At 47.5% G+C, this 15,711-nt stretch overlaps 1 protein-coding gene across 1 annotated transcript in view; it reads left to right on the top strand.

Moving 5' to 3' along the window:
- The window catches only part of UVSSA (UV stimulated scaffold protein A), a 98,582-nt gene that overhangs the window by 65,342 nt on the left and 17,529 nt on the right, over nucleotides 1-15,711 (top strand). The window contains exons 11-12 of the mRNA XM_065405595.1: nucleotides 11,245-11,428; nucleotides 12,176-12,287. Coding sequence (XP_065261667.1) covers nucleotides 11,245-11,428; nucleotides 12,176-12,287 — 296 coding nt within the window. The remainder of the gene's footprint in view (nucleotides 1-11,244; nucleotides 11,429-12,175; nucleotides 12,288-15,711) is intronic.

Below are 15,711 nucleotides of genomic sequence, written 5' to 3'. Positions count from 1 at the left end.
CCCAATGACAATAGCCCATTAAACTGTTATAAGAACCCTTAAATTCAATATATTCTTTCCTCCCTCTGTATGTGGCGCTCCTATTAATACCTCAATTATTTACCTGGATTGAGGACCGATTGTCTCTTAGTGCATTGGTTCTTAAACTGTGAACTATAGAGTTCTTTTTCGAGTGCTTGTTCATGTCGATTCCAACCAGGTGTGTGCGCGCGCACATGCACGGTAGCTGGAAGATTTTTCCCCTAGCAGCATCCGTCAGGTCGGCCTGGGCGCCCCCCGGAGTTACACCTTCATGGCGCTCAATATAGAGCCCTGTCGACCCGCCACCCCCTCAGTTCCTTCTTACCGCCAGTGATGGTTAGCTGGAACTTCCCTGTGCTCTTGTCTTGACAAGCACATTTAGCAGTTTCTTACATTGTTCTCCATTAGTTTTCCATTGTTCGTTAATAGTTAGTTTATTAGTGTTAGATAAGTTTCCTTTTTGGGGGGGGAGGAATCCCCTTCTACGCTTTCCTGACACCGGGGCATGCCGGGGTCTCTGGGTTTCAAAGCCTGCGAAGCCTGTGGCAAGTGTATGCCCAGAAGCGATCCTCACACCTCGTGTCGAAGGTGTTTGGGAGAGGGCCATCAGAAGGATCGTTGTGCCATTTGTAACACCTTTCGGCCCAGGACTTTAAAAGATAGAGAGCAGCGCCTGAAGGTCCTGTTGATGGAGGCAGCGCTCCAACCCCAGTCCAACCCTGGGTCGATGGACCCTGCACCGAGTACCACCTCCTCTATGCGGAGTGCTCCGGCACCATCAGCACGAGCACCGGTGTTGGGTAAGGATAAGGACTCACTGCACCATCACGGCTCCACTCGCGGCTCACATGCCGCACACTGACATCGTTCACAATCGCTGGTGCCACAAAAGAAGAGGCTGGAGAGCGGTCGCTCTCCCCCTGCTAGGCCTACGGAGCCTGCCGCTGTGAGACCAGAGTTGGGCCACACTAGTGCTGCTCCACCAGTGATGGTCATGCCGACTCCTGCCTGTGTGGAAGGGCGCTTGAGTCTGGACCCTCCACGCTCGCCGAGGCTGAGCTGTGAGCTGCACCTTCCTTTGACACCAGAGGTGTTTGAGGCGGTCCAAGAACTGCTTCACCTCACGGCACCGTTCTCTCCTCCCAGACAGGACAGGTCGCCGGCACCGGTTGTTCCCTGGGCTCCTTCAAGGGGAAAGCCTGCTATGATGGCCTGCTGATCTCTGACCCCAGTGCGCCACTCCCTGGCACTGGAGTACACCCAGCAGCCAATCCCCAAGCCCTCGGCGCGAAAGCTCAGTTCCTAGAAGTACCTCTTCCCCGTGGTCATTGTTTTCAGACACCTCAGAATCGGAGTTGGGCTCCTATTGGTCCCGGAGGAGTAGGAGCAGACGGTCCACGTCAACTTGGGACCGGCACCCATACCCATCACCGTGGCCCGCCCAATGGCAGCCCACGGTGCAATGGCCCTTTTGGACTCCCTGGGCTTTTCATCAAAGCCAAGGTCACAGCCAAGGGTCTCATTCCAGGGTGACATCGGTGGCTGTGGCCTTGTTTGTACCCCCACTAGCACCGCCGGTACCGACAGGGTCGGGGATAGGCCCATTACCACCCTGCGCTACCATCTCAACGCCTCTGGCGCAGCTGGGCCCTGGGGGGGGACTCCAGTACCAGCAGCAACATTGATTCCAACGTCGAGGATGGCATTGGCGCAGATGGCACTTTTGGCACCGGCTGCGCCTGTGTCGGTGTATGCAGCCCCTGCACTGAGGGGTGCGACACCATCTGGGTCAGCAACAGCCCAAGAAACCCAGGTGCCGTGGGACCCCTTGGGTGCGGAAGAAAGGGACCAGCCACCCCTCAAGGGGATCTCTTCCTCGTCCTTGCCAGATGAGGCGTTGGCAGGCATGGCAACAGCCCCAGCCTTGGAGGACAGCCCCAGCCTGCAGGGTTCTGCAGCACTTGTTGCGGAGGGTTGCCCAGGGCCTGGACATTCAGGTGGAGGATGCAGATCCAATGGTGGACATCCTCGCCCCTTCTGGTCCTGCACGTATTGCCCTGCCCCTCATAAAGACCATCTCTGACCCCACAAACTCTGTGGCAGACCCGAGCCTTGTTGCCCCCTACGGCTAAGCACAACGAAAGATGCTACTTTGTAACATCCAAGGGTTATGAGCATTTATACACGCATCCCACACCTGACTCTCTCGTGGTTGATGCTGCCAACCAATGCGAGCGTCAGGGCTTCCAGGGACTCTCCCCGAAGAATTGGGAGGAGAAAAGACTTGACCTTTATGGGAGAAAGGTCTACTCCACTGGATACTTACAGCTCTGCATTTCAAATCAGCAGGCCATTGTCAGCAGGTACTGCTTCAACACATTTGGGGCAATGGCTAAATTTGTGAAGCTGTTGCCGCAGGACTCCCGCGCCGAGTTTTCGGCTGTTGTGGAGGAAGGGAAACTCATTTCCAGGGCTTCGCTACAAGCCGCACTGGATTCAGCGGATGCGGCTACTCATGTCATGGCCACAGGCATAACTATGAGGAGGGGCTCCTGGCTTCAAGTCTTGGGCTTTCCATATGAGGTCTAACAAACTATTCAGGACCGCCCCTTCGAGGGTTTGGCTCTATTTTCCAAAAAGATGGATAAAAGGCTGCATAGCCTAAAGGATTCGAGAGCCACTCTCAAATTGTTGGGCCTCCATACTCCCGCTACACAGCATAAACATTTAGGCTGCAACCTCCTCCATGGTTCTACCAGCCGCAGAACCGTCAGGACAGTTCATGGAGGAGGAACAGGAACAGCAGAAGGCCCATCCTCAGGCCAGGGCTCTGGCCAATCTAAACCACCCTCTTGGCCGAAACAGGCCTTTTGAAGGTGCGTTTAAGGACAGCGCACCAGATCCCCAGCTGGATCCACCCCACCGTACCTTCTCGTCCCAACTATCCCCTTTCTACCATGCATGGTCCTGTATCACCTCAGACTGTTGGGTGCTCCGCACAGTAGAGAGAGGATACTCCATCCAATTCTGTGCCCTCCCGGCCTTCCATCCCCCTTCCCCATCCCTCTTCAGGGATCCTTTTCACGAGCAGCTCCTTATCCAGAAGGTGCAATCGCTCCTATCTCTAGGGGCAGTGGAGGAGGTTCCTCAGGAGCACAGGGGCAAGGGCTTTTACTCCTGGCATTTCCTTATACCGAAAGTCAAAGGCGGCCTCAGGCCCATCTTGGACCTGTGAGAACTCAACAAATTCATGAAGAAACTCAAGTTCCGCATGGTCTCTTTGGCCTCAATCATCCCATCACTGGATCCAGCAGGCTGTATGCCGCCCTTGACTTGAAGGACGCGTATTTCCATATCGCAATCATTCAGCCCCACAGAAAGTACCTAAGATTTGTGGTGAACGATACCCACTACCAGCTTAAAATCCTTCCATTTGGCCTGTCAGCAGCACCTCGAGTCTTCACCAAGTGCATGGCAGTCGTCGCCGCGTTCTTGCGCAGGCACCAGGTACAGGTGTTTCCGTACCTCAACGACTGGCTGCCCTAGGGCCGCTCCAGGACCCAAGTGGAAGCTCAGGTCAGATTCATCAGAGCCATTTTCGACAACCTGGGTTTTCTTCTAAACGAAGCAAAATCGACTCTGTCCCCCATCCAGAGGATAAAGTTTATAGGGGCAGTACTGGACTTGACCCAAGCCGGGGCATACCTGCCAGAAGCAAGGTTTCAGGCCCTGACAGATATCATTCGAGGCATCAGACAGTTTCCCACCACCACAGCAAGAAACTGCCTGAAGCTTCTCGGACACATGGCTGCCTGTACCTACATGGACTCAGGCTTTGACCTCTTCAGTCGTGGCTCGCGTCAGTGTATATTGCCCAGCCCGGGACAGCTTGGACAGGTTCGTGACGCTGCCTCGCCCGGTCATCGACTCCCTCATCTGGTGGCTCGACCCTCAGGAGGTGTGCTCAGGGGTCCCCTTTACCAGTCCGCAGCCGTCTCTCTCGCTAGTGATGGGCGCAGAAGGCTTAGGCTGGGGAGCTCATCTGGGAGACCGCAGGACCCAAGGTCTCTGATGTCAGGCAGACCTGGCTCTCCACATCAACATCAGAGAGCTGAGAGCGGTGCGTCTAGCATGCCAGACCTTCCATACACGCTTAACAGGACATTGTGTATCAGTTATGACGGACAACACAACAGCAATGTTCTATATCAGCAAACGGGGGTGCATGCGCCTCTCCCCTGTGCCAAAAAGCCCTCATGCTGTGGGACTTCTGTGTGGAACATTCAATACACCTGCAAGCATCGTACCTCCCCCAGGTACAGAAAGAGCTGGGGGACCACCTCAGCAGGTTGTTTCACGCCAACGAATGGTCCCTTCGCCCGGACGTTGCATTCTCCATCTTCCAGAGGTGAGGCTTTCCCCAGATAGACCTATTCGCCGTGTGACACAACAGGAAGTGCCTGCAGTTCTCCTCCTTCCAGAATCTCAGCCTAGGCTCTAGAGCAGACGCGTTCCTCCTTCCATGGAGAGGCCATCTCCTTTACGCATTTCCACCCATACCACAGCTTACTCTGCAAGATCTGGAGGGAACGAGCTCAGGTCATATTGATAGCACCAGCTTGACCCCGTCAGCACTGGTACACATCTCTCCTAAACATGTCCGTGGAGGCCATGTCACCCTTCCACTCTTCCCGGACCTTATGACGCAAGATCAAGATCATCTTCAACATCCGAACCTCGAGTTGCTTCACCTCACGGCGTGGAAGCTCCGTCGTTGAACCCGATGGAGCTTTCCGGTTCAGACCAGGTTAGACAAGTCCTCCTTGGCAGCGGGAAACCCTCTACGAGAGCCACCTACCTTGCCAAGTGGAAGAGATGTTCAATCTGGTCGGCGCAGCACCTTTCGTCCCTGACGCTAGCCTCATTGCCACTCATTCTGGACTACCTCTCCATCTGAACCAGCAGGGGCTTTCGTCATCTTCAATAAGAGTGCACTTAGCCGCCATATCGACCTTCCATCCGGGCGCGGGGGTCCACTCGGTGTTTGCTAACCCTATGGTCAGCCGATTTTTAAAAGGACTCGACAGACTGTACCCTCACATCTGTCAGCCTATTCCCACCTGGGAACCTCAGCCTGGTCCTCTTTAGGCTCATGGGACACCATTTGAACCGTTGGCGACATGCTCCCTGCTCTACTTCTCTTACAAGGTGGCATTCCTGGTAGCGATAACCTTGGCCAGAAGGGTGTCTGAGCTCAGGGCCCTAATGTCAGAGCCTCCGTACACTCTGTTTTATAAGGACAAGATTCAGCTCAGGTCTCCTCCTGCTTTCCCCCCACAGATTGCATCGCAGTTTCACATTAACCAGGACATTTTTCTCCCGGTGTTCTACCCTAAGCCTCATTCCAGCAGCAGGGAACAGAGACTCCACTCTCTGGATATCTGCAGGGCACTAGCCTTTTACATCGAGAGAATGAAACCATTCAGAAAATCGGTCCAGTTATTTGTAGCAGTGGCGGACAGAATGAAAGGTCTGCTGGTGTCATCACAACGCATTTCATCATGGATAACGTCCTGTATTCATGAGTGCTACGACCTGGCAGGGATTCCCAACCCTCCAATCACTGCGCACTCCACCAGGGCGCAGGCTTCGTCAACAGTGTTCCTGGCTCAGGTTCCCACTCAGGAAATCTGCAGAGCAGCAACGTGGTCCTCCATACATACTTTTGCCACGCACTATGCGATTACCCAGCAGGCCAGAGATGATGCGGCATTCGGACGAGCAGTGCTCCAATCAGTGGAAGACTCTGACCCCACCAGCTAACCTTGGCTTGTAAGTCACCTGATTGGAATTGACATGAACAAGCACTCGAAGAAAAAACGGTTACTCACCTTCTCGTAACTGTTGTTCTTCGAGATGTGTTGTTCATGTCCATTCCAATACCCACCTTCCTACCCCTCTGTCAGAGTAGCTGGCAAGAAGGAACTGAGGGGGTGGTGGGTCGACGGGGCTTTATATTCAGCGCCATGAAGGCGCGACTCCAGGGGGCGCCCAGGCCGATCCATCGGATGCTGCTAGGGGGAAAATCCTCTGACTACCGTGCACGGGCGCGCGTGCACACCTGATTGGAATGGGCGTGAACAACACATCTTGAAGAACAACAGTTACGAACAGAACAACAGGTGGTCCATGTGGCTGCTTTCATTCCACTGGTGATCCCCACTGCCTTAGAAAACTTCACTAGTCACATGCATCCATTTTCAAGCAGAGTTCCCTTTAGATTCCTCTGCTTGCTTGGGTTGTTGCACAGGAAATGACGGCTGCAATCCAACAAAAGCACTTAAGTAAATGTGTGCTAAATTTCATGCAAATGAGCAATCCCAGTGAAGTCCGTGGGACTATTAACATGCTTAAATGCTTTGTTAGACTGAGGCCTAGTTCTTCTAATATGTTTAGTTTGTCATAGAAATCTAACTATGATCAAACTTGCTGGCAACATCAAAATTGGAAGGGTAGCGGAAACACAGGCAGACAGAACCAAAACTGCCAAGTAATCTTGAGAAGTGGGGGCAGAAGGGGCTGCAGGCAGTGAGGAGAGATTCGCTATTTAAAAAAAAAAGGGGGGGGGGGAGTAAAGAGCACAACTACAAAATAGGATGGGAGTGGACATAGCCAAGTGGCTGCCCCCTTTGCACTGAGCTGAGTTTGTTAAAGAGATAAGATGAAAAGATTCTCCTAATATTAATTATTCATGTAGCCAAGCATTTGCAGAGATGATGGTCAATTGGAATTGAGCATCCAGGTGGTCCATTAAAGGACTTCTATCCTACAAAGTTATACACAACCAAAAAAAAAAAAAAAAAATTAGAAATCCACCACCTTCATTTACTGCATAGGGAACATGCATCTAAACAAAATAACCCTAGTTTTCAATATTCCTTTGTTCTTTTCTCACTTGCCCAAAAATATAGTTGTGAAAGAGTTGGGGGGGAAATGGTTTATAAGGGCATAGTAAATGGAAGTGCTTATGGCTATGCAGACGTCAGTCCATTATTTAAGCTCAACTCCCTAAAACGTACCAGGCATCTTAAGGAAAGCTACAAAGAGGAAGACAACAGTTTTATTACATTGAAAAATACTGGATACAGATTTTTTTTTTTTTTTGGAGGGGTCAAGTTAAAATATCAAATGAGGCTCTCTCTCGTATAGGGAAAGTTGGACCATATGCATATCATGAGTATCTCTTCACTCTAGCATGAATACAAATATTTGATAATTTTAGAAAAAAAATCAGACCACCAGGGGGCATTAGAATTTTACTGCAAGTTTATGTAAAGCTACTTTGTGTGTAGCAATCTAAAATATTAGTATGCTTTTTTTAGGGATCCTGTCACTTCATTGTGCCTTTATAAAATGGTTGATACAGAGCTTGAAGTCAGTCCTATTTTAGGGAACTAAAAAAAAAAATCAAGCACAGCAGAATGAATCAAACTTACTGTATTTTATTATCCATCACTTTACAGCCCCACTACATCATTTGTAAAACTAAAAAATACTTTATTTTTCAAGTTTCAGAGTAGCAGCCGTGTTAGTCTGTATCCGCAAAAATAACAGGAGTACTTGTGGCACCTTAGAGACTAACAAATTTATTAGAGCATAAGCTTTCGTGGGCTACAACCCACTTTTTCAAGAGTCTCACTAAAATATTTATTTATATATTGTAAAGGGTCTTTTCTTGGAATGGTTTTTTAACAGTGAGAGTATAAAGACATTTTTGTCGTAAATTACGAGATGCATAGAATCATAGAAGATTAGGGTTGGAAGAGAGCTCAGGAGGTCATCTAGTCCAACCCCCTGCTCAAAGCAGGACCAACCCCAACTAAATTATCCCAGCCAGGGCTTTGTCAAGCTGGGCCTTAAAAACCTCTAAGGATGGAGATTCCACCACTTCCCTAGGTAACCCATTCATGCTTCACCACCCTCCTAGTGAAATAGTGTTTCCTAATATCCAAACTAGACCTCCCACACTGCATCTTGAGACCACTGCTCCTTGTTCTGTCACCTGCGACCACTGAGAACAGCCTAGCTCCATCCTCTTTGGAACCTCACTTCAGGTAGTTGAAGGCTGCTATCAAATCCCCCCCCCCCCCCCTTCTGTTCTGCAGACTAAATAAGCCCAGTTCCCTCAGCCTCTCCTTGTAAGTCATATGCCCTAGCCCCCTAATCAGTTTTGTTGCCCTCCACTGGACTCTCTCCAATTTGTCCACATCCTTTCTGTAGTGGGGAGCCCAAAACTGGACGCAGTACTCCAGATGTGGCCTCACCAGTGCCAAATAGAAGGGAATAATCACTTCCCTTGATCTGCTGGCAGTGCTCCTACTAATGCAGCCCAATATGCCATTAGCCTTCTTGGCAACAAGGGCATGCTGTTGACTCATATCCAGCTTCTCATCCACTGTAATCCCCAGGTCCTTTTCTGTAGAACTGCCGCTTAGCCAGTCGGTCCCCAACCTGTAGCAGTACGTGGGATTCTTCCGTCCTAAATGCAGGACTATGCACTTGTCCTTGTTAAACCTCATCAGATTTCTTTTGGCCCAATCCTCCAATTTGTCTAGATCAGCCTGGACCCTATACCCTCCAGCATATCTACCTCTCCCCCCAGTTTAGTGTCATCTGCGAACTTGCTGAGGGTGCAATCCATCCCATCATCCAGATCATTAATGAAGATGTTGAACAAAACCGGCCCCAGAACCGACCCATGGGACACTCCGCTTGATACCGGCTGCCAACTAGACATCTAGCTGTTGATCACTACCCGTTGAGCCCGATGATCTAGCCAGCTTTCTATCCACCTTATAGTCCATTCATCCAATCCATACTTCTTTAACTTGCTGGCAAGAATACTGTGGGACACCGTATCAAAAGCTTTGCTAAAGTCAAGATATATCACGTCCACCGCTTTCCCCATATCCACAGAGCCAGTTATCTCATCATAGAAGGCAATCAGGTTGGTCAGGCATGACTTGCCCTTGGTGAATCCATGTTGACCGTTCCTGATCACCTTCCTCTCCTCCAAGTCTTACTACAGTGAATGTTGAAGCTAGTCTTGCATTGTAAAGCTGATTTGGATTCATCCCCCTAATATTGCCACAATTAAACGAATCCAATTGTTATATGCCTGGATAGAATGTTTCTGAAACATATGAGGCAACTTTTATGAGGAGTTGATAAGATAGGAAGATTTAAAAATTAAGTTTCACCACAACTGTAAAATAATTTTTAGCCTAGAAACGCTGAGCTTAATTCTAATCTCACTTATGCTAGTGTAAATAGGGAGTAACTCCACTGTAACCAGCGAAGTTGAAAGCTGGTATGAGATCAACTTCAAGTCCTCCAAATTTGTTCTAATGTTTGTTAGGGAGGACTCATTTGGGGCCCAGTTCAAAACACTTAGGCACATTGACTTCAGTGAAACTTAAGGACTTGCATAAGTGTCTTTCTGAATTGAGACCTTAGTTGTTAATAAAAGTGTCTTCCTCATATATTAGACTATATGGAGTCTACAAAGTGCAGAGGGCTTCATTGCTGGGGAGTGACAGACAGGGAACCACATGAGTGGGAGGAATAGGATGGAGGGAGACAGAGCCACCCAGAGGCCAGATATGGGAGTGATTGGGAAGGAGAGAACCACGTGGAGGTGACTACAAGTGCACAAATAAAGTGGATGTAAAATGTCCTTGGCTGCCCAATATGTACATAAATTCCTTATCAAGACCTCCTTCATTCAAATATTTCCATCTTGTATGCAAGGTGTGATGGATGTGGGAGTTGTGAGCAGAGTGAAGGTTCTTTGGGATCACTGAATTTAGGGTGACCAGATGTCCCCATTTTATAGGGACAGTCCCAATATTTGGGACTTTTTTTTATATGGGCTCCTATTACCCCCCACCTTCTGACCCAATTTTTCACAATTGCTATCTGGTCACCCTAACTGAACTGCATATTTCTGTCTTTTTAAGACATTGCCTTAAAACTGCTTTTCCAGACTTTCTAATATTTTGTGGTTTTTGAGAATAGAACATCATTCAACACGTAGGTCCTCCCCCTCCTTAAGTAATAGATGTTTACTGCCTTTGCTCCAGGGTAATAAAGGGGTTTTGGGGTAGGGGTTGTTGGGGTTTTTTGGCCTGGAAATAGTTCTGCTTTTCATACAATGACTATTTTTCATGAGATCTCTCTAGTTTTAAAATAAGTTTTCAGTATATTGCTTTTAATTTCCTCGAGAAACTTCCTGTAAATACTTGTTAGCTGATAGCAGTGTCAAAACGAAGAGTTAGCTATTGAACCTAGAAGAAAAATTGCTACAAAGTTCAGTTGATAGTTGGCTCTATTCCCTAGTCTACAGTATACTGCAGTCACTCCAACCCCTGCTCCTTTGCTGCTAATAAAGAGCAAAACAAACAAGCATGAGAGCATACACTGAACAGTAGCTTAACTGTTTGTCTTACTTTATTTTACCTCATCTGCTACACAGTAAGGTTATCAAGATAAGGTTAGTGTTGACCATGGCATTATTTATTTTAAGCAGTTTTTGGCCCACTTTGACTTCTAAAGCCAATTCGCAACTGTAATTACAATGGTGGGCAGAGGCGGATTAGGGGTTTATGGGGCCGTGAGCCAGAGCAAGGGGGCCCCTCCCCACCCCTTCCGCCTGCAGTCCCCCTCGTCCCCCCAGCGCTCCTGCCAGGGAGCGGGGTCAGGGTGCGGGTGTGCCCCAGTTGGCCATGGGCACAGGCCCCATTGGCCTAGTGGCTAATCCGCCACTGGGTGTAAGGTGATAATATTAAATGGGAAATTGGGGAAGACAAGTTGTTTGGAAATGAAGGACACCAGTCAGTCAAGCTTCCACAACATTTTAAGCATGTCTACACAATATAGCAGTTATCACTAGTTGTAGAGCCCTAGATTATTATAATTCATTAATATATCTCTGTGTCTACAAGAAGGGAAAATTTTAACAGCCTACCAGCTTGTAAGAAGCTTAATTTTTTTCTGAGAGAAATTGTTGTTAAAGACTAATATGCATGTGTTTTTTAAGTGTTTCTTCTGCCTACTGAGCCCAGTTCTTACCCAGCTGATTCCCGTGGGGTTGTATCGGTTCACAGTAAGTACAGAACTTCGTTTATGGGCGAAAAGGTATATCTGTGTTCTTTATTTTGCCAGATTTTCTTCTCAACATCGATTTTGGGCACCCAATGAAATGGAGGAAGAGGTGGAAAACAAAGAAGTAGCCGAAATGTTGAAAAGTAGATGCATAACTTTTTCTGGCAAGTTTGAACCGGTGAAACATAGATGTCGAGCACCGATGCCTGACGGGAGACTATGTGAAAGACAGGATAGGGTTAAGGTGTGCACTTAATATCATAATTTCACTTAACTAGGTATTTATACCATGCTCATTACTGTAGTATCTGAGCATCTGACAAGGAAACAGTGCCCAGTAGTTGTTTGCTGGGTGGTTCTTCCTTCTCCTCATTCAGTGCAGAAGTGTGTTTGACATTAGTGGCTTTTTCAAAACATTATAATCCTTATGGTTGAGGGGACAGCAAAGAGATGGGCTTTTATGAGAGATTAGGTTTTTTTTTATAAAAGCATAGTTTTACAAAACTTAAATTATTGGATAAATTTGAACAATGTTTCCTTAACATTAAACATTTTGCTGGACTATTACAGTTCTTACTGTGTTTACCATTATTAAAGGGTGTGAATGGGTTGAAATACTTAAAATGGAATTCCTACATGTTAAGGGATTTAGCTTTAAAAATACAAATGCAGAATGAAAACCCTGGTTCCAGAGATGACAGGGCAGCATTCTGTCTGTAAAAAGGCCTGTTATTTATTGCCATTATACTCGGAGTTCATTTCATTAAGGGCTCAATCCTGTGAGGCTGTGAGTGCCTTTAACTCCCACTTAAGTCTGTTTATGGTTTCAGTGGCAATTTAGGGCTCTCAACACCTCATAAGAGGTGCTCATAATCCGGTCCAATATGCCAGTACAAAGTGTATCTTTTAATTCCAAGAATTGACTACTAGCAACATGAGATTACATGGAAATGTTTATTCTCTAACTCGTGTCATTTTTTTCTTCCCTCAGTGCCCTTTCCATGGGAAGATAATCCCTCGGGATGAATCTGGGAATCCTGTTAATCCAGAGGACAAAATGAGAGAAGAAAAGAAGAGGTTTGAGAAGCAGGCAGAACAGCCAGGTTTGTGTAAGAGATTAATTGAAAAGGTGTCATAAAGTGTTTGAGGGAGCTGAGAGATTCACTCTGAACATAAGCATAGATACTGAAGGTGCTTTTTTACTATATCCATTCACTGAAGTAATCTTGCTTTGTAGTCATAACTTGATACTGTAACAGACAAGGATTTGGAAGAAAACTATGCAATATTAAGATATGATCAGTGAGACCATAATTCACTGAACTACAAAACTGTTATCAGGCCATCGTGTTAGCTAAGTAATGAGTTGATGCTAGAAAACAAGGTTAAAAGTTAGGTTTTGGGTGTCACAGTTCTTTGGGTTATAGAAACATTGGCCCAAGACTGTCAAAAGCAACTGTGATTTTTGGCTGCCCAACTTGAAACAGAAAGTGCTGAGAACCTGCCACCTGAAAATCAGGTCCCTGGAGGGTGTCACAAATTGGGCACCCAAAAATAACTAATTCTTCCTCAAGTTGTGTCCCTATGGGTGCTCCACTGTAGGTGTTTTTACATCCCTGCGCTGCTGATCGGAGAACTAGGTAGCAATGCCAGTTCGGCCCGCACATGAGCTGTCCCCCTCCTTGTGCTCTGCCACAAGTCTAGCCAGCATTGCGTGGGCAAACCCTCTTCAGTTCCTTCTCAACTGCCCATGGCCAGAGACAGAACTTTTAGCTGTCTATCAGATTGTTAACTCTCTAAATACTTGTTCATCATTCCTTTTAGTTTCTTTTCTGACTATTACTTAGTTTGCTTTGAGTTTTTCCTTTTGTTCCTTTAAAAACAATTTTAAAAGAATGTTTTTAATTTTAATTTCAATTTTTACTCACCTCTTCCTCTTTCCCTTGTCCGTGGACCATCCCAGTACAGGGTATGCCCAGTTCACCAGGCTTTGAGAGGTGTCTCAACTGCAAAGAAGCCATCCTGGTGATGGACGGACATTTGCATTGTGTGGAGCATTGCCTCCTGGAGAACCATGTTCCCCAGAAGTGTGGTTTATGCCACAGTTGATACCTTGGTCCCAAAAGGACAGAGAGCTGAGGCTTTAACCGCCTTCTAATGGAAGCAGCTCTCCAACCGCCTTCAGACCCACATCAAGATTCACCACAGCCCTCTATATCCAAAGGAAGTGAGCCTAAAAAGGCAACAATCAGCCATTCACACAAGGCTTCTAAAAAGAGAGTCCTCAGAGCGAACCCTGAACCTGCCTAAAAAGATCACCAACTTGTTCAGTATCATTGGTACTGATGGCACTGAAGCCGTCCCAATGAGCACGTTGGACTGCCTAAGGACCCGATGGCCACAGGCAATGAAACATCAGTACTGACTGGGTGAGGCAAAGACCTTGCCTTGGGGAAGATTCCATCGGTGCAGACGATGACGTCGGTACTGTCAACGTATGCCAAACACGATTGGAGCGTTTAACCAAACTACATCACCAACTCCATCAATACAGTTGTCCCGGCATTAACCACCACCACCGGTACTGGTATCTATGGCACCACAAGACTTCAGATACTCGAGAGACCTCACAGTGTCTCATGTACCTGAGTCTCCTCTACTCAGTACCGGAGCCCCGGTACCAAGTTTGCCTTGAGCTCCAGATTCCCCTTTGGCATCAGGCCATGCAGCCCCCGTCTCCCATCGCTCCTTTCAGTATCTTATTGTGCCCATTACCAATCTGGACCTCCCTCGCCATACCGTCAATCTGACCCTCAGCCTCCCTGGTATGGTCAAGCATGGTACCAACCACTGGGACCCTTCTCACCATATCAATGGCCTTACTGGGATCTGTGGCAGGCATATAGACATCATGCCTCCCGAAGTTCTAGTATGGCCCACCAAGAACCTATGAGGCACCCGCTCTCTGCCTCTGTATCCAGAGCCTCCTGAAGAGATGAGGGAGGAACAGGAGGTCAACACTGAGGAAGAGGTTACGCCTCAGACTAACATCTCATCTTCCTCACCAGATGAGGCAGTGATGTCTCCTCCACCATCATTAGCGGATGACTTTAAACTTTTTCAAGACCTAGCTCAGAGAGTGGCAGACACGCTGCAGTTACCACTACAGGAGGTTACAAAATCACACCATAAATTGCTGGACATTCTGCACTTCTCTTCCTCCTCAAGAGTAGCTCTTCCCATCAACAAGGCTCTCTTGGACCCAGCCAAAACTATATGGCAGACACCTGCATTGGCCCAGCCAACCTGTAAGCAGGCCGATAAGAAATATTATGTACCAGTGAAGGACACAGAATTTATTTTCTCCCATCCACCCCCTAATTCGATCATTGAGGATGTGGTAAACTCCAGAGGTTGACAACATCAGAAATCCACCCCCTATAATAGGGTTTGGAAACACCTCGACCTATTTGGGAGAAAAGCTTATTCTTCCGCCACGCTTCAATTCCACATCACAAATTACCAGGCCTTAATGGCAAAATACTAAAAAAATCAACTACTCAAAACTCAATTCCTTTATTGAACAGTTTCCAGAATCTCACAGAGATCTGTTGAGAGCCATCTTCAACAAAGGAGAACTGGTAGCCAAAACGACACTTTATTCAGTGCTCGACATAGCTGATACGGCGGTATGTTCCATCTCCACTGCCATTGTGATGCAGCGAGCCTCTTGGCTACACTTATCGGGCTTCCCCAAGGAAGTGCAGACAACCATGGAGGACTTTCCCTTCAAGGGCACAAAATTGTTCGCAGAAAAGATGGATCCTTCCTTCCATACACTTAAAGATTCCAGGGCTACTCTTTGGTCGCTAAGAATTTACACATCTGGGCAGAAGAGAAAATACAGTCCTCAGCCTTCATTCAGATCTTGCTTGGCACACTACTCAACCCAACACTTCTATGAGCCACAAAGGAAGAAATCGATGTTCTCAAAATGCGCAAACCATTGGGCCCACAACCTACTTCCCAACCATCCACCTCAAAACATCGGTTTTGATGGGTTTAGCTGGGGGCCATCAGACCACTCCCTTCAACACCATCTAATGCTGTCTGAGCATTCGCATTCCTATGGATGTCTCCTTGCTCTGTTCCGCAGCACCTGGGAATGGATAATATCTGATAAATGGGTGCTAGAAAATATTCGCGACGGGTACTCAATCGATTTCTCCTCATTTCCCCCGACTCCCTTCCCCATCCCTCTTTAGGGACCCTTCTCATGAGAGCCTGTTACAACAAGAGATAGACCACCTCCTCAGTGTAGGAGCCATAGAACCAGTACCTCAACATCTACACAGCAAAGGTTTTTACTTTCATTACTTCCTGTTACCCAAGAAAAAGGGAGGTTGGAGACCCATACCAGACTGCAGAGCACTCAACAAATTCCTCAAGCCTCAAAAATTCAAGATGGTCACTTTAGCAGTGATTTTTTCCAGCATCAGAACAGGGAGATTAGTTTTCAGCCGTCAA

Source organism: Emys orbicularis, chromosome 5, assembly GCF_028017835.1.
Source record: "Emys orbicularis isolate rEmyOrb1 chromosome 5, rEmyOrb1.hap1, whole genome shotgun sequence".
Taxonomy (NCBI): Eukaryota; Metazoa; Chordata; order Testudines; family Emydidae; genus Emys; species Emys orbicularis.
Note: the sequence above shows the minus strand (reverse complement) of the source record. Positions and strands in the feature narration are given on the sequence as shown.